The 19408-nt window shown below is 27.8% G+C and overlaps 1 protein-coding gene across 1 annotated transcript in view; it reads right to left on the minus strand.

Annotated features, from left to right (window-relative positions):
• Positions 1 to 19408, minus strand: part of LOC145752220 (E3 ubiquitin-protein ligase HUWE1-like) — a 63951-nt gene that overhangs the window by 20341 nt on the left and 24202 nt on the right. Inside the window, exons 29-57 of the mRNA XM_082568455.1 lie at positions 17582 to 17704; positions 16164 to 16243; positions 15427 to 15587; positions 14979 to 15153; positions 13258 to 13309; positions 12832 to 13030; positions 11915 to 12121; positions 11412 to 11495; positions 10470 to 10541; positions 10004 to 10107; positions 9517 to 9598; positions 8795 to 8920; positions 8260 to 8390; positions 7456 to 7662; positions 7105 to 7238; positions 6820 to 6912; positions 6518 to 6734; positions 5979 to 6162; positions 5209 to 5401; positions 4063 to 4241; positions 3514 to 3552; positions 3281 to 3356; positions 2792 to 2919; positions 1863 to 1934; positions 1550 to 1770; positions 1021 to 1118; positions 473 to 597; positions 257 to 385; positions 1 to 73 (exon numbers count right to left, since the gene is read on the minus strand). Of these exons, the coding sequence (XP_082424581.1) occupies positions 1 to 73; positions 257 to 385; positions 473 to 597; positions 1021 to 1118; positions 1550 to 1770; positions 1863 to 1934; positions 2792 to 2919; positions 3281 to 3356; positions 3514 to 3552; positions 4063 to 4241; positions 5209 to 5401; positions 5979 to 6162; positions 6518 to 6734; positions 6820 to 6912; positions 7105 to 7238; positions 7456 to 7662; positions 8260 to 8390; positions 8795 to 8920; positions 9517 to 9598; positions 10004 to 10107; positions 10470 to 10541; positions 11412 to 11495; positions 11915 to 12121; positions 12832 to 13030; positions 13258 to 13309; positions 14979 to 15153; positions 15427 to 15587; positions 16164 to 16243; positions 17582 to 17704 (3764 nt within the window). The remainder of the gene's footprint in view (positions 74 to 256; positions 386 to 472; positions 598 to 1020; positions 1119 to 1549; positions 1771 to 1862; positions 1935 to 2791; positions 2920 to 3280; positions 3357 to 3513; positions 3553 to 4062; positions 4242 to 5208; positions 5402 to 5978; positions 6163 to 6517; positions 6735 to 6819; positions 6913 to 7104; positions 7239 to 7455; positions 7663 to 8259; positions 8391 to 8794; positions 8921 to 9516; positions 9599 to 10003; positions 10108 to 10469; positions 10542 to 11411; positions 11496 to 11914; positions 12122 to 12831; positions 13031 to 13257; positions 13310 to 14978; positions 15154 to 15426; positions 15588 to 16163; positions 16244 to 17581; positions 17705 to 19408) is intronic.

The raw sequence follows: 19408 nt of genomic DNA on the forward strand, positions 1-19408 counted from the left end.
CTTCTTCCCTATTATCTTGGTTTTCGCTTGATTGATTTCTATTCACCATAGCAACCAACATATCCAACACAAACTAAAAATAAAAAATCTTAAGTGGAGCGGGTTTAAAACAAATTAATTCTCAAGGTTGCCAAATAATTATGCAATTTTCAGGAAAAAGTTAGTTACCAGTGCTGCCAAATAATTACATAACTAGATTTTGCTAATTCAGTTTTAAAAGTTGCGAAGTCAATTTTCAGTGTTTCCAATTAATTACCTCTTCTTGATTTGCAGACGTAGTTTCAGTTGTTGCAGAAGTTTCTTGGGTGCTGGCTGGGGTTTCCCCTTTCTTGGTACTGGGTTGAGTTTTGGGAAGAGCCGGAAAGCTTGAAGGGCGAGTTAAAATCTAAAAAAAAAAAAAAAAAAAAATTTAAACCACCAAAATTTTAACATTAAATTATTATCTGCATTAATTAATAAATAAAATACTGACCTCGAGTGGCCGTAAAGCAGTGTTAATAGTGTCAGCTACACCAGCTAATCCGAGGTCAATAAAATGTGGCAGTTTTGCTAAATCAGTGGCCAATCCTTTTCTTATCATCATCCGAGGAACATAACCTGAATAAATAATTTATTTTTATTAGACTTTTCGATCAACCTCATAGACCCATAACTATAGTTTAAGTATTTAAACACCAGTACAGAAAATTTCTAGTTTTTTCCATTGAAAAACTACATTAGTTCGGCAGTGTAGTTTATAGTAAGAACAACCGGATTTACCACATGACATTTTGAGTTTAATCCCCATGGCTTTCATGCTGTATTAATCAGCAGTTTAGTTTTTGGGCAATTATAATCTATAATATCTCAAACTGCCAAAGGAAACTTGAGACTGGGTCAGAGTAACTGATGATACTCTATGTTTAGGATGTGAAGTCAGCCAGCAATGGCAAATAAACAAAAAAAAAGTAATAAAAAGTTAAGAATGTAAAAAAAATCATCAGTTTAATATTAAATATAATTATTAAAACTTAAAATTACCCGATTGACTATCCGGGGTATGATCTTGTTTGATATTTCTACCAACCATTCTTCTATTTCTTTGACTTGGACTCTTTGTTGTGCAATCTATTATTGTTCTAAATATAAGAAAAACAAATATAAAATTTTTCAGTTTGGCATTGTGATTTTTTTACTAAAAATTTAAAATAAAACATAAATTTTATTATAGTTGTACAAAAATGCCCAAATACTACTAAAATTTACAAAAAATGCTCAAATTAAAATTTTTATTGCAATTTTATATGCCAATCAATCAATTGCCTGGCCAGAGCAGCATTTTAATTGTCGTAACGTCACAACTGACATTTGCTGGTAATAATTACCCACGCACCACAAATAAGATTTTTTTAATTTAAAGGCCACATATCTACGTATATATATTTTCAACACCAATATAAATAATTTTAGTTGAAAGTATGGTATATCAGTCATGGCATCAAACTGTGAGCCGAAAGGTGTTGGGTTTAAGCCATACTAATGCCAAAATTTTTTCCAAATAAAAACTTACGATATAATTTCCAGTAAACATTTAAGTTTGTTATGCTTCTCTGTTGATTCTGGACCAATCATCGCTCTATTTAACGCCGATTTTAACTCTGTTACTAAAATCGCGTGAGGGTCAGCATTAGGTGGGCCTGAGGGGTGAGTTTGGGAGACGGCGAGGCATGATAAAAGAACCCTAGATAATGCTGGGCAATCTTTGTCCCATAAATCCAACTCATTTGGATCCTAAATATTTTTTTCAGTTTTTTTTTTTAATTTCAAATTATTAATAACGTTTTATTAAATTTTTTCTAATTAATATTTTCCTTTGGACTCACTTTGTTTAATTCTTTATCTTTTGATCTTGGTATTAAGAGATGATCGAGGATAAACGACAAACAAGAACATTCCTAAAAATCATGTAAAAATTTATTAAGGAAATTATATTTATTTTTTGAATTCTGAAACTAGCAAAACATAGATCTACAAGATAATAAAATTTTTAATTTTAGGTGCGTTGGCCATTTGGCAGAACTGAAAAGCAAATAGAAAGTTAAAAAAAAAAAGAACAGAGTGGTTCACACGTACGAAAGTTTGCGTAAGTTACGTAAGATTTCGTAAAGTTTTGTAGCCGAAGCGGAATTTACGCAAGATTTCGTAAGCGGTATACTTTTATTATATATTTTGTATTTGTTAATCCCTAGAACTCGTAAAGATACGTAACGCAACGTTACTTTGTCGTGTAAACAGGCCTAAAAAAAATTAAAAAAATGTACAACAAACGGCTCAGAAAAATAAGGTTATTTTCCTGTCTACCAGCAAATGATCTTACGCAATGACATCGTGCGCCACGTAACTCGCAAGCATAGAGATTTTCCCTATTTACAATATTTACCTTTTAAAGACGATTTCTCAAAAACTACTTGACCAATTTTTAAAATAATCGTATTCTCGTGCAAGTTATTTAAAAAAACATAATTAAAAAAGAAACTTTGCGACCGAACCATCTCTTTAAGTAAAATTTTGAAAATCAGTTAATACAATAAAATAATTGCAAATACTGTAAAGCAAAAGTGATCCAAAAAAATTAAACAGTTTTTTTAATAACAAAGTTTGAATTAAAATCTTTATCCTCGATGTGGAAAGGTCGAATCTGAGACCTAAACATAACAACAGTTCCTCCAACCCAGTCTTGAGTTGCCTGTAGCAGTTTGGAATACTATAGATTATATTTGCCCGATAATTTAGCTGCTAAAAATAAAGTTACCTGTTCAATTAAGGGAGACATATCTGGAGTATATCGATGATTAGCAAACATGAAAGCACATGAATAATATGATCTTACTAACTCAGCTATTAATCGTAATATTGAGGACTTTGTAACTAGTAAACCATCTAAAAAATAAATTGAATTAGTACACAATTTAATGAAAAACTGGTTAACTGTATATATATATATATACACAATTGGCAGTTTTCTAATAGTCAGTTTTTCTTTTGTAGACCTATAAATTGGACATATATTTATATTGTCCACTAGGTCTTATTTAATATAGATTTAATGGGCGTTTATTTTGCTTTTTTAAAAAAAATTAAAAACAGTTTACTCATTTAAAAAACACAAAATAATAAAAAATCAACCGGTATAATTTTTGTTTTTTAAATAAATTTTTCTAAATCATAAAACTCAAAAATGTTTCAGTATATATATTAACAAGGGTTTTAAAATTTTTTAAATAAATAAAACAAAATTTACTAGGTTCGGGGGATGCTGGTTTTTGATTTTTCTTATCCGATTCTGTTGTTGTTGTAGACTGGGTTTCATTCATTGGCTAAAAAAATTAAAAACAATATTTTAAACATTCATTTTTAAAAACTCTATAAATATAAAGAATACCTTTGTCGAAAAACGCTTTTTAACTTTTATCAAAAGTTATTTTATTTTAATTTAAGAAAAACTTTAAAAATTAAAAATAATTAAAAACTTACTGTTGGAATGGCTTCATTAGTTGTCGAAACGTCTTCCTTCTAAAAAAATTATTGTTAAAATGTTATGTTACAGAATTTTGCAATTTTGTAAGTATTGTTAAAATGTTATGTTACAGAATTTTGCAATTTTGTAAATAGCAAGTTAGTATGGTTGACAATGAATCATAAAATGGCTTCAGAACCTTTAAAAAATTTCTGTGGTACCTACAATTTAATTTTCAAAAATACTGGAAAATGATTAACATAAAAAAACAGGTTACCATATTTTTTTGTGTGACGTAGAAAATACTAAGTAGCGTAATAAATGTATACAAGCTAATACTTTCTTCGTCATCACAAACAGGGCTTCCCTTTTCTTTTTTTTAATTAATTTTAATTTTTTTTTAAGTTGTATAACTTAAAAAGTAGGTAAAATTATTTAAAGTTAAAATCATTTTTGTGTTAAGTGATATCAACTTTGTTAATTTTTGAGTAAAAAAATATCGCTAAAATATGACTTTAAGTTAAAAAAAATGTAAAAAAAATTTTAATTTTCAAATAACATCTCACATTTTTATCCAAATTTGCTCCCACTGGCTTTGTTTCAACTAAAGCATTGAGTAACTGGTTCATGGTTTGTTCCACAATGTTAGGTAAGTTATTAATAACGGTTGTTGATACCAACAAAAGAGGTTTAATAAATTGAACAGCGTTAGGTCCAACTAATGCAGTCTCCTCAGCTTCTATATCTAAAAAAAGTAAATTTATTTGTAAAAATTTACAAAAAATGAATATTTTAATATTATGATATAATCAATATAATAAACATGGTTGTATTTTGAAATTTTAAAGGTTTCACATATTAATTCTTTTACTGTCCTAAAATTTTTGTAGGACCATTAAATACACATAATCTGAAGATTTAAAACATTATTTACAAAATATTAATTTGTTATAAAACTTGTTTACAAAAAAATACAGAAAAAAAAACTTTAATTTTTAAGCCATTATTTTCTTTAAACATTAGATTTAGAAGTAGTGACTAAAACACTTGGATTCAATACACAAGGTCCTAGGTTCGATTCCAACTGCTTCCAAGCTGTAGCGCCCTTGAGTAAGGTGCATTAAATAGTAATAACCCCTGCAGAGGCAAACACAAATTAGCAGTTTAATTATCTGTCATTATAGAAAAAAAACTCAAACTGGCAAATTCAACTCAATACTGTGTCAGAGTAACAAATGTTACTTTATGATCGGCTGTTCTCAGTTTTAAGTCTTTTCAGATTAAAAAATATATTTATAAACAGGGGCGTATTGTTTTTAAAATTGGCGAATCTTTTTTTTACAAATATATAAGAAATAGTAAATCAACCAAAAATGGTTCAGACGATAATAAAACACCCGTGTATATTTATGTGTTTTTTTCGAAACTAATTAACTAACATCAACATAATCCTGCGTAAATGTAGGTTACTATAAGGCATTTAATTACAGTAACCTTGCGTGACCTCATAATGTATAAGTTTTACTCCCTCAGTTTGTTAAGTTGTTGTGCAATGTGGTTGAACTTTGGTAAGCATAGTAGTAGTACATTTTAAAAATGCAACGCAAAGCGTCAAGTGTTAAGGCCTGTTCACACGACAAGGTAACGTTGCGTTAATTTGTACCCTGATAAAAATATTAAATTTAGGATTTTAATTAATTCATTAAACTTACTTCGACTTCCAGCTTCAGGGGGTAAAATAACCCTTAAATTCTTCGAGCACATTTCAGTGAATATACCAGGGTGTTGGCAAGCAGCTGGGGCTAAAGCTCGCAACATGTAATGTAGCTCCCTACTCCCTAAACTATTACCACTCACACCACAACTTGCATTTGCAGCCCCAGTACCCGCGACATGACATACTGTCTGTAAAAAAATGTTTTTTCAAAATTCAAAAAACTTTTTTTTTAACGGCTTTGATGTGAGAAGGTCGAATGCACCACCTACACATAGAATAACATCAGTTACACTAACCCAGTCTTGAGTTGCCTGTAACAGTTTGGGATATTATAGATCATAATTGCTCAATAGTAATGCTGCTGATTAAGTGCTGGCTTAGCAGGAGTTCGTACCGTTTATAGAGCCTTACTCAAGAGCGCTACAGCATGAGAGCAGTAGGGATTAAACCCACGACCTCATGGTGGTGTAGCAATTGTTCTTACGACTACACCAAGCTGCCGGTTAAACATATGAAATTTTAAGTTTCTTTCCAATTTACAACATTTTTATTGATCTATTCAATTTTAAGTTAATTTTTGTTTCTAAAATTAAAGATATTTCCTAGAGGTAGGCGAGGGTAAGTTAGGGTTAATATAAAATGTAATATATAAGTAAAATGGCGTTTTGGGCAAATGTCTATTTTGTAAAATGATTTCCAATATTATAATAGTAATCAGTAATTTTAAACTTTCAGATGACAAAGAGAAAAAATTTAAATATTTACTTTTTCCATGGTAGCTCTTAATGTTTGTTCGTCTTCTAAAATATGTCTTAAAAGTAAAGTTGCCAGCGAAGCAAATCCGATAAAACCATGTTTGTTCTGTAGTTTTAACAACCCTCCTGGGCCACCTAGTGTCGCAAATAATAAAGCTCGTTCATGTCCACCAGGGGTGCCAGAGCGAGTGAGTCTGTTATTGAAAATCATAAAAAATTTAATTTTTTTTACTTAATTTTTCAAAGTTTTAAGTAAAATAATTTTTATGAAAAAATGTTTAAATTCAAACTAATACCTAGAAAAAATAACATTTTTTTAAATAACTTTAAAAAAAGGCACGAACACCAAAAAAACATTAAACATAAAATATTTAGAGTAAAAAAATATGTAAAAAACACACAAAAGTTGACAATTTTTAACAATATTTTCACCAAAAACAACAATATAAACACGAAAAATTTTAAATTCAATAAACTAAAAAAAACACAAATTAACAAAAATTGAGCAAAAAAATTTAATAAATAAAAAAAATAAAAATATCAATTTACCTTAATAAGAGTCTCATAGAAGAATGCAGGGTGTCAGCATCTACAGGAAAACAAACAAACTTTGTACAAGCAAAAACCAAATTTTCTGCCTGTGATTTGTTCACTCGAACAAAGTCTCCAAATTCCTGAATATTCTTTTTTTCCTCTGATTGGTTGGATTTAGAAGAGCTTGATGCTGATTGGTCGCTTTTTGTTGCGTCAATTTCCATATTTTCTTCTAAAAAATTGTTCAAAAATTTTTTTAGACTTAATATTTAAAAAAAAAAGGGAAATAAAAAAAATATGACACTACATAACATTACCATTAGAAGTGCTCGACGCTGATTGGGTGCTTTTTGTTGCGCTTGATTTTGATTGGTCCGGAGATAATGTTGTGTCAATATCCATATTTTCTTCTAAAAAATTGTTTAAAAATTTTTTCTAATTTTTCTATTTTTAAATTTTATTTATTTTTGCTGTTCTTTTGACATAAATTAAATAAATAATTTTATTTTTGCAAAACTATAGTAAAAATCATTCCTAAAAATATGACACTACATAATATTACCCTTTTTAATTTTTTTTTTAATTTTTTAAAATCTCACTACCTTGTTGTGGTTTATTTGGTGTTGTTGAATTATTTGTATAAGTTGCCATTATTGGTCTCCGATTTCCTGATTCTTCATTACATTGAATTAATTGATGAAAATTAATCGAATACCTTCTTCTGCCTGCAGTAAACCTAAACAAAAGTTGTCAAGTAACATTAGAATCCCTTTAGTAAAAATAAATATTTATAACTTTATTTATTTGATCACTTATATATTCTGATTTTTGGAAAAATTTAGAACCGTAAATGTAAAGTACAAAAAAAATTTTTTTTTTTTTAACAAAATTTTTTTTAAAAAGCGCATTTCTAAAAATTCAATTCAAAAATTAAAATAAAAAATTTAACAGACCTGACAGTTCCGAGACCTTGGTTGTACGCGTCATCAATACTTTTATGATTGGAAACACTGTAATTACACCATCGTCCCGAGCGATCGTCGAACCATTTCCACTCTCGCTTGTGACCGATGAACCGTGACTTCATCTCATTTCGACGTAGAATCGATACACATGTTCGCTCGTATAAATCAACCCACAATAAAACTGGTGATATCCATCTACATAAAAAAAGATTTTAAATTTTTAAAATTGAAACCTTGCAAAAATTTTTTTAATTGTTTTGGGATTTTAGCATTTTTTTTTTTATTTTGCCTCAAAGCAATTGGTACGATGTAATTTTTTTGTATATATCTTTATCCTCGATGTGGGAAGGTCGAATGCGCGACTTAAACATAGAGTAACATCAGTTACCCCAACCCAGTCCGAGTTACCTGTGGCAGTTTGGGATATTATAGATTATAATTGCCCGGTAGTTATGCTGCTAATTAAGTGCTGGCTCAGCAGGAGTTCATACCGTTTATAACGCTTTACTCAAGAGAGCTACAGCATGAGAGCAGTGGGAATTGAACCCACAACCTCATAGTGGTGTAGCAAGAGTTCTTACCACTGCCTTATTTCTCAACAAATAGTAATATAAAATCAAAAATAACAAAAAAACTAATTTAACAAAGTCAAACCATTTAAAAAAATCTTACTTTGCAAAAAAGTTTCAATTTTTATTAGTAATTTAAATCAAAGATAAATAAACAAAATAAAATTATATATTTAGGCAATAAACAATGTTTAGAAAAAAAAATTAAAAAGTTGTTACTCACTTTGGGGTAGGCACTTCTTTAGCTTTATCCTCGTTATTTTGAATCCACAAACTGGCGCTGTGAAGTAGTTCAATAAAAGTGTTGACTATTCCTGTTTCACTTACAAATTTACTACAAGGTTCTTTCATTTCCTGAAATTAAAAATATTACAAAAATTAAAAAAAAAGTTTCCTAAAAATTTGACCAGTGGCAAACTACAATAATTAAGCCACAGACAGCCTTCAGTTTGATTCCCGCTGATTCTATGCCATAATGCACCTTAAATTCTATGCCATAATGCCCTTACTTTGCTTACCAATAGCAATTAACAGGTTTATAATCAGATAATATAATAAATAATATAACAAACTAACAAAGGCAACTTAAGACTTGGTTAGGGTAACAACAATTACTCTACATTAGAACTGAGTAAAGTCGGCAGTTCCGAAATAAAAAAAAATCTTAGAATTTAAAATCAATTTTTCTACAAATTCAACTATAAGTAAATACAAAGATTCTCAAAAAAATTAAAAAAAAGTAAAATTTTCATAAATACCTCAAATAATAACGCAACAAGAATCGCTTTTGTTGAAAGGCCCTTCGCAATTTCATTGTCATTTACCCAAACTTCTGGATCATTGGTCACATACTTTCGGTTTAATTCCTGGCAAGAACTCTTTATCTGAATACCAAACTTTTTTTAATTTTTTTTTATTTATTTATTTTTTTTAAAGCTATTTTTTATTATTTTTAAGCTATAAACTAATTTTATTATTTTTAATTAGCTATTAACTTATGTTAAAAAACTACATTATCGTTTTTCTAAAAAAAATTTTGAAATAAGTTGTAAGTTGATTAAATTTTGACACTGGCGTTTCTATAAGTTTTATTGATGGAAGGAGTGGGAATCAAACCCATGAACCCATGTTGTTAACTAACTGCCAGTCCAAGTTAAAATTTTTCCATTTTGGTAAAAATTTTTAATTTCGGTAGCAATTATATAAATTGCATAACCATTTTTGAGTTATTTTTAGAAGTTAAACTAAACGATTATGACATTTTTAAAATGATTATGACATCACAATTTCCTTTTTGTTTGCCAATAAAGCATCATAATATTAATAAGACATTTAAAAAATTAGAATATTAAAACGAAAAAAAAAACTTACTTTTAAATTTAAGACTATTAACGTAAATTAACATCAGTAAGTACTTAGTAAATTTTGTTTACACAATTAAGATAAATTTAAACAAAAAAAAAGTTTTAAAATTTTTTACCTGTTGTAGAAGTTTAAGAAACACCCTGTCTGCCCATTCTTTTCCAGCTCTTTTCATTAACACCACTGTTACATCACAAACCCTGCCATTATGACATCATAATTAACAATTATTTATCATGAAGTAATAAAAACATAATAAAATTATTTCAATACAAAAAAATTTCTGCAATTTTTTTATAAAATTTAAGTTTTTTAAAATTATTTTTTCATTTTTTTGGCTTATGTAACTTAACTCAATAACTAGGTTAAAAGTCGGTCACGATTAAAATTCAAAAAGGAAATTAATCTTGTAGAAAATTACTCAGAAATTAATTTAAATTTGCAATCATTATTATCCTTTTTTTAATTATTTATTTAAATTTTTTGGGCATTGTAAAATATAAAAAAAAAATAATATAAAAATTGCATTAAAACATTTTAGTAAATAAATGGAATGTAAATAACTAAAAAATAATCATTTTAAAATTAATAAAAAACAAATATACCTGTAAACTGTATCAGGTAATTTATCAACCCACTCTGTACATTTATTAAAAATATCATCAGCAAATTTGTCGATTATTTCAATCGGTATTGGTTGGACGTCACCCTATTATAAGGAAAAACAATTATTGACATTATCGAAAATAATTTTCATACTATTATTTTATTTAACCATTATTTCAATTATTTAGAAATTACACTATTTCTGTTTTAACAAATATTTTGTATAAGCCCGTATTATAAATATTTTTATCAAATAATCAAGTTTGTAAAAAATCAATTTCAAAAACGACATTTTACCAAAATTCAAGTTAATTTTTTTTTAATTAAAGGGCATCTTCCAGAAAAGAGTTAAGGTAAAAAATGGTATTTGTAAAAAGATATTTGACTAGTGGTATGATTATAATTTTTTTTTTTTGGACTAAAAAAAACTAACATAGAAATCTAATATTATATTATTTGTCACACCTGGGCGAGCAACTTGATTTCTTCTTCATCTTCCTTTTTCTGTTTTTCTTCTTCTAACTTTTTGTCAGTTTCCTAAAATGTTTTAGTTTTATTAATTTTGTGCTTATTTATCTTTAATGTGTAATGGCAAACTATATAGCCTTTACATGGAGTAACATTTGTTACCCTGCCCCAGTCTCAACTTAAAGATATACGTTAGAAATATAATTCATTATAATTTTCAAATAATTAACCTGCTGATTGTTTTTTTGGTTTAACATAATTTCTAACCATTTTATATGTTTTACTTTGGGTACTACAGCATGAAAGCAGTAGAGATTAAACTCGGAATATAAAAGATTGAATTTAACCAAAAAATTTAACACAATTTTTAGGCAAAAAAAGAGTATAGAATGCACTAACACATAAAAATAATTCAAAGTAGTCCAAAATTTCCACTTATAAAATTTAGGAAAAAATTTTTAAAGTCATATATTAGCGATATTTTTATACCCAAAAATTGATAAAGTTGGTGTCACTGAACACAAAAATGATTTTAACTTTAAATAATTTCACCTACTTTTTAAGTTATACATTTTTAAAAAAATGTTTAAATTAATTAAAAAAAGGAAAGCCCTGTTTGTGATGACGTAGAAAGTACTAGCTTGTATACATTCACTACGCTACTTAGAACTTTCACGTCACACAAAAAAATATGGTAACCTTATGCTAATCATTTTTAAGTATTTTTGAAATTAAATTGTAAGTACCACAGACTTTTTTTAAAGTTCTAAAGTCATTTTGTGATTTAGTGTCAACCATACTAAGGTGCTATATACACCACTTACAAAATAGCAAAACTCTGTAACATAACACTTTAAAATTTGACAAAATGTAACTTATATAAAATAAATTAAAAACAAAATCAGTTTGATAATATAATTTACCATAAAATATACTTACTGCTTGTGTTGGTCCAGTTTTTTTTACATATTCGTCAATTTCTGTTTCATCAATTGTACTTGTATCGCTGGCCCAACCCAGTTCCTATAGCATTTAAAAATATTTAAAATATTAAAGATATGTCCTTGATATGGGAAGGCCGACTAAAACACCTACCGAACTTGTAACATTCGTTACCCCAAAGTTTTATATTGCTTTTGACAGTTTTGCATATTATTAATCTAAAGGTGTTTTTGATTTGGCAGAAATTAGTTTAGTTTTTAGCGCTTTACTTAAGAGCAGTTTTATTTTAAAGTCGTGGGGATTAAACCCCAAATCTTACGTTGTAAAGCCAACTGTTCTTACAACTACTTCACACTACCATTGTATTTTTAAAACACAAGTTTAAAAAAACAAAACACAAAAAAATATATAGAAAATCTAAATTGTGTTTTAATAAAATAATATTTTACATGTTTTTGTAATTATAAAAAAAACTAATTGAGGATAAACTAAAAACTGACCTCTAAATTCTCTGGTTCAGCGACCTCCACATCATTATTAGCCTCTTCCGTACTTCCTCCAGCATCATCCAAAGACATCGTGATTGCCCGGATCAGTTGATCTTCCTCCGAGCTGTGTGTTAACAACCACTCTGTGGCGCCCTGCAGTGTTGGAACATGGCCGAGAGCTTCAAGAACGCTTTCACGGGGAAACCCCATGTCCATCAACTAAAAATAATTTTAATTTAAAAAAATTAGCTTTGGAGTTTAAGACACTAGACATCTTAAGTTTATGGGTTTAAACCCCACTGCTTCCATAACTTAGGGCATTTTTGAATAATTAGGTTAAAATATTTAAAACACCGGCAACACTTGGTTTTCCTACACGAGATCACCGGTTTGTTTCTCACAGGTTCTATGCTTTAGCACCCTTTAGTAAGGAGTTATAAACTCCAGCTAAGCCAAAAATCAGTGGCAGGGGAAATCCCGGACAAATATACTCAATAATATTCCAAACTGCCAAAGTGAACTCAAAATTTGGTCAGATATCAAATGGTAAGTAAGAACACTTGCTACACCACACGTGAGGTCCTGGGTTTAATCCCCATTGCTCTTATACTTGAGTAAGGCGCTATAAACGATATAAACTTCTGCTGATCCAGCACCTAATCAGCAGCTTACTTATCGGGCAATTATAATCTATAATATTCCAAACTGCTAAAGGCAATTCGAGACTGGGTCGGAGTAACAGTTGTTACTCTATGTTCAAGACGCGCATTCAATTTTCCTACATCGAGGATAAAGATATATACAAAAAAAATGTATAGTTAATACAAAACTGCCAAGGCAACTTCAACTTTACCATTTACTTTAATATTTAGATGATAAGGTCTTTTTCACATAATCAAACATTTTAAAAAATAAAAAAACATTTTTACATTTTGAACAACTGTTGGATCTGGTTGTCTACTGGATGATTGAACCATCGCAACATTGGTTGCTACGTTGGTTGTGACACTGGCTGCTACGTTGGTTGTCACACTGGATGCCACGTTGGTTGTCGAACTGGCTGCTGTGGTAGTAGCTTGTTGTGATGTCACGGCTCGAGGCCAAGTTGCGGGGGTTGGTGTAACATGCCTGTGTGATGTCATAATGGAATAAGATGATGTCATAATTAAATAAATTAAGTTTTTAACATTTTTTTAACCAAATTGTTTTTTTTTATTTTAAATTATTTTAATTTTTTAAATTATTAAATTTTTAAATTAAATCTTATGTTATATTTTATTACAACAAATACCTTTTTAAATCTTTTTTTTTTACAAGTTTGATGCAATAAAATTAAAAAAAATAACAAAACTTACATGTTTAATCCATCAAAGTAATATTCAGAGAAAGTTGGAGTTCCAGGAGTTTCTAAAACAAAAAAATTATTTTAAAATAAGAATATGTAATAATAAAAATTCTTAACAGTCATCATGCTATTACAACAAAATTTAATTAAATCTTTCAACAAAATTTATATATACAATTCATATGTAATAAAACTGATTTGAAAGATATATGCATATGAATGTATGCCCAATTTAAAGGCTTTTAAATAAAAAAACTGCCATTTGTGGTGCGTGGACAATTGTTACTGGCAAATATTAGTTGCAAGTTGCGCACATATTAAAAATTTGACTTTAAAATAAAAAAACATCTGTAAGTGTTGTAACCATATTACAACAAGCAAGTCATGCCAATTAAACAGATTTCCATATAAACAGTCTGTAGAAATAGTTTTAAACAATATAATTATAACACAAAATGTAAAACGAGTTTTTTTTTAGCTCCACTTTTGAGGGTAGATAGAATTAGCGGTATAGAAAAATTGCAACAGGAAAAATAACATCCTTAATTAGTATACCGAATAGTGACCATATGCATTTAAGTGAAGTAGAAAAATCCCCTTTTGGAAAAAAAATTATTGTCGTGACAAAAACAAAAGAAATTTAAATCGAAGAAAAGTAAAAAACAAACCAAACATAGATATTTTTTCCAGACATTATCACAGAAAAAAATAAGACCGCCAACAAACTGAACTAATTAGATTCTATTTATAGCAAGCATTACTCAAAATAGTTGAACTTTATACACTAATAAGGAAACAATAAATAAAAATAGGGAGTTTAATAAAAGCAATGACATAATGCAAATTGTTTAAATTAAAAAGGCATTACCTAATATTAAAAAAATGCTGAGTGTAAAAAATATATATATTAAAGTACATTTTTTTAACATCAATTTAAGGTAATAGGTTTTTATGTTGTTATGCGGAAAGAGTGCAAGTTTTTGACTCATATTCATATGCTATAGTGTATGCCAAAAACCAACGCCCTCCTCCACAGGATACGAATTAACGTTTAAAAAACGATTCGCTAAAAATGACGTCGCATTTTTAGAGCAATAGTTAGGTTCAAGTCATAGTCTTCGTTTTTTGATAACACTTGACGCGTTGAGTGGCATTTTTAAAATGTAACTTATTGTTAAAGAATCGGTAATTATTTTTTACACAAAAAACGAGATATATTTAATATTTTCAAGACTGTTATCTATTTAAAAAATTGCGCAACTACTAAACTAAACAAACTGCAAGAGTGAAAAATACGTATTAATGTAATTATAAATGTGTGAAACCGGTAAAAATAAATCGAAAAAAATACACAAATATACACGAAAGTTTTATTATCGCTTGAACTTATTTGTTTGATTCGCTAATTCTAATATATTTGTGAAAAATGATTCGCTAATTTAAAAAAAAACGATTCGCTTTTAGCGAATAGTGACCCGTTATTTCATTCCCTGCTCCAATTCCTTTTTTTTATTATTTTTAGATGCTAGGTTTTTTTTTGAAAAAAATGTGCAGTTTAGACAGGCTCAAGCTATCTGTAAATGCTGGGATAAATTGGCAAAAAGTGTGTCATTGGTGCGACTTAAACATAAAACCTTAAGGCTCGTAGTCCGACGCCATGAACAGTATACCACACTACTTAATTCCAAAAATATAGATTTTAAAATTTATTAAAAAATTATTTAGTGCCACCTTGTGCCTTTGCTTTTTTCTTTTCCTCCTCCAACTCCTCCTGGAGTTTACTCCTTGCAATTTCCTCCCCTCTGATCACATGACACAAGATGAGGATCAAAATATCGAAAATGCGAACTGATAAATTGTTTAGACGTCCGCTTTCAAATAAGTGAGTTAAAGCATCTAATGCAGCCTAAAAAAAAAAAACAACTTTTAACCTAAATTTTAATAAAAAAAGTAATTAAAATAATTTACTATATTTTAAAAAATAATTTTTTTTTTGAATTTTGAAGTCTAAAATTTCGAAATCCATTTCAAAAATTTTCCTTTAGTTTCCATAGCGTGACTAAATTAAAATTCCAATTTGCAACGCTAACACAACATTTTAAAAACTTTTTTCTATCAGTAAGCAAAAAGTTTAAAAATACCCAGTCAAAATAAAAAAAAATCAATAAAAAAATTCGACCTTTTGTGTTTTGATGAGAAACTTGATTGGAGAAAATGGAGCTATAATGACATCTTCGTTCTTCTTCTCATTGATCACATGAGTAGAATTAAGGATGTTGCGAGGATTGACCAATCTCTCGATTAACATAAACCAAGCCTCCAAGAAGTCATCCACACTTCCTAAAATATTAAAAAAAACCTTACAAAAAATTTTTTTTTTCTAAAAAAATAAAAATGTTGTAATTTATTAATTTAATTTAAAAATCTATATTTTTGATAGTGATGTGCTGATCAAAATGATGATCGTAAATCGCCGAATTTAGAGGGTATTTATGTATCAATTAGGTATTGCTTTACAAATAAACACTAACTTTACATGCTTTAACTACATGATTTTAAACAAAATTTTTTTTGAATATTGTAACTTCATAATTAAAGTAGTGTACATATACTTTTATTTGTTAATTCTACATAAAATCCCTTACAACACATTATTTCCGTGCTAGTAAAAGTGCCCTTTGTTATGTTTAATTGTACTCAATGATACGGTTAAATATTTTAACAAATGTGTGAATGATAAGTAAGTAAGTAGAAATTTAATTTTTTTGGGTCCCATGATCGTGATCTGATCGAAAAATATTAATTACGATTATGACCCAATTTAATTCATAAAAATTGGTGATCATTTATTTTTATCTTAAAAGTTAAATAAATCAAGTTAACAACATATTTAAACAAAAATTTTGAGTTTTTTACCTGGCAATTCACTGAAAACACCTTCATTTTCAGTTGTGGTACTTTCCCCTTTTTGTGGTGATACAACCCATTTAAAGCAGCTGAATCAAAAAAATTTAGAATTAAAAAATAATTAACCAATTTTTTATATAAAATTCAAATTAACAGAAATTTTTTTTATTAAGACGTTGTAAATGTTTTGTTTTTATTTTAACAATTCTCAAACTGTTAAAAAAATGATAACAGAAAATTACTTTTTGGGGTTAATAGTAGATGTCTCATTTTTAAAATGGCGTTTTAGGTAATTATTCATTAGATAAAATGTTTTTGCTAATATGACAGAAATATATTACAACAATGCCGTTAAAAATTAAGAATTACAGCATTAAATATGATACACTAATGCCTGGTTTCGATATTATTAAATTTAAAAAATTAAATTTTATCAAAATAACTAAAATTGTTTTTGTTTTTTAGAAGAGATAAAAATTGCAGTAATATTATCTATTTAAAAAATATTCTATTTATTTTAAAAGTTTATAGGTGGTCATGAATAAGCAGATTTTACAGTGTTGCCAAATAATTTTGTTTTATAATTGCTTAATGCTTAACAAGCAAAAAAATTGGCAACACTGCCTAAAAAGGAAGTCTTACAGTTTCATATCCAAAAATTAATTTTTTTTTAATTTAAAATTTTCGATTAGGAAACTTATTAAAACCTACGCTTGAACAAAAATTATTTAACATAAAAATTGTTTTTATAAACGTTATTGAACACTTAACTCTAAAATACTGACCCTGGTTGTTTATGATCTCAAACTTTCAAAAAAAATTTGCATATACAAGCGCGGAAATAAAATACATTAAACGATATTGCTATTTTTAAACTGTCTTAAGTTGCATTTATACAAATAAGCTAAATGGGATTATAAGTACCAGTCAATTTACCCAACTCACAGCAAGAATTGTAATTGTCGCAATATGGTTGCAACCCTCAACTAATACATATATTAGAGATATTTTTATACTCAAAAATTAATAAAGTTGGTGTCACTGAACACAAAAATGGTTTTAACTTCGAATAATTTCACCTACTTTTTAAGTTATACGAAAAAATTAAAATTAATTAAAAAAAGAGAAAAGGTAAGCCCTGTTTGTGATGACGTAGAAAGTACTAGCGTGTATACATTCACTTTGCTACTTAGTATTTTTTACGTTACACAAAAAAATAAGGTAACCTGTTTTTTTATGTTAATCATTTTCCAGTATTTTTGAAAATTAAATTGTAAATACCACAGACGTTTTTTAAAGTTCTAAAGCCATTTTGTGATTCATTGTCAACCATACTAAGGTGCTATATACATCATTTACAAAATTGCAAAACTCTGTAACATAACACTTTAATGGTATTTCAATAAAAATATTAAAAGAAAACTTACTCAAATAATGCATCATGGGCTCCTGTAGCCAAGAAATATTGAAGCATTAAATAATACGGCATTTTTCGTTCGTCGAACAACATTGGAATAGTAAAACCAACCGTACAAATCAAAAATGTGATTCTAAAGTTTAAAAAATAATAAAATTTATTTTGGTATATTTATATTTTTTTTAAAACAGTAAAAAATAAATTTGAATATATCGCATTAAAACAATTTTTTTAACAAAACAGCTAGAACACTGCTTTTTAAAATAAACATTCAGTGAAACATTATCAGATAAAAATGCTAAAATACTGTTTTGTTTTTCAAAAGAAAAATAAAAGAAAAAGTTTACAATTATTGTAAAACAAATTTTTTAAAAAAGTTTGGGCAGTTTTAATTAAGAAACTAAAAACCAATTTTTAACAAAGTAATTTTGAACATTCTTTGTACTATTTTTATTTATTTAATATTTACCAATATTTATTAATCACAAAAAATAGCAAAAAATTAGCAGTTTAGAAAATTTAAATATTTTTTTATTTTAAAAATAGCCAAAACAATTTTTTCCACTTGAATAAGTCCAAGTAGTAAAAGAGAGAAAAAGTGATGTCATACTTGAATGACAATAAAGGTTAAGAACTTCATTCATGGCTTATTGTGATGTCATAGACACAACACAGACAATGAAATAGGCCTTAGGGTGCTATCTCAGAAAATTTTAAATTTGATACAGGCCAACAAAAAAAAAGAAAAAATTTGTGATAGAATTTTAAAACTTTTTTTTAGCAAAAGTTTAATAAAAATTTTTTTATATTTATTATTTGGTAATATTCATAAAATATATACTTCTCGACTAGATCAAAATTGGAAATGTATTTTTAACAATTAATTTAACTCAAAACAAAACTATTCGACCTAAACAGAAAAACCTATTCAAATTCTGAGTAAGAAATTTAATACCGAAAAAACCTTTCAAAATTTTGTGACAAACTTTTCAAAATAACATTCTATACATATCGACTTACCTTATAACATATTAACTTTATAATGAACTCCATCTTATATTGAGTTATTAAAACAATATAAATAAACTACACTTTTATTATCTTAAAAGTAATCTAAAAAAATAAGGTATTAATATGGTTTAACGTTTTCCCACTTTTAAAGTCCAAAATAGGCGCGAAAATAAAAAAGATCCTAAAAAAACGCGGCAACCAAAACCACGAGTACGCACGCCATTTTAAATTTGCTATCTCTGACAAGAAACCAAAACGTCATCACCAACAAAAACTTTAAAAAATAAGAGTTTTAAGATTTCTGAATCAATTTATTAATGAAACTTTGTTTATTTACTGTTTCTAGTCAAAATTTTAATTAAAATTTTGTGTTATTTTGCTGTTTAATAACAAATACTGGAACAATGGCTCATTATACTTATATAACTTAATTTTTAGCAAAAATTGATTAAAACTACAGAAAAATTGTATTCAAAAGCTGCAGGTTAATTTCTCAATCGTTTTTAAATGCTAAAAACCAATTAAAATTATATAAATTGCTCTAAAATTACAAATTTAACTTTCCGATCCTAGCTTCAAACCATCAAAACCACGAAATACAAAAAAGCTCGAAATGTGCTGCTTAACCTCAAAAAAAATTTAAATCAAAACTAAATAAACTCATTCTCATAATAAATAAATTTTGAGTTAAAACAAAAGTGCCGAAAATCGCTATTTTTTGAGCTAGTTTGGGTACAACGCCCAGTACTAGACCACCAGTTTTGGCGGGACAAGCAAAGGCACGTAACCATCACACTTTAACAAAACGTGCTGCTGAGAGAGGCCA

The sequence above is a fragment of the Corella eumyota genome, chromosome 5 (genome assembly GCF_963082875.1).
Source record: "Corella eumyota chromosome 5, kaCorEumy4.1, whole genome shotgun sequence".
Classification (NCBI taxonomy): Eukaryota; Metazoa; Chordata; class Ascidiacea; order Phlebobranchia; family Corellidae; genus Corella; species Corella eumyota.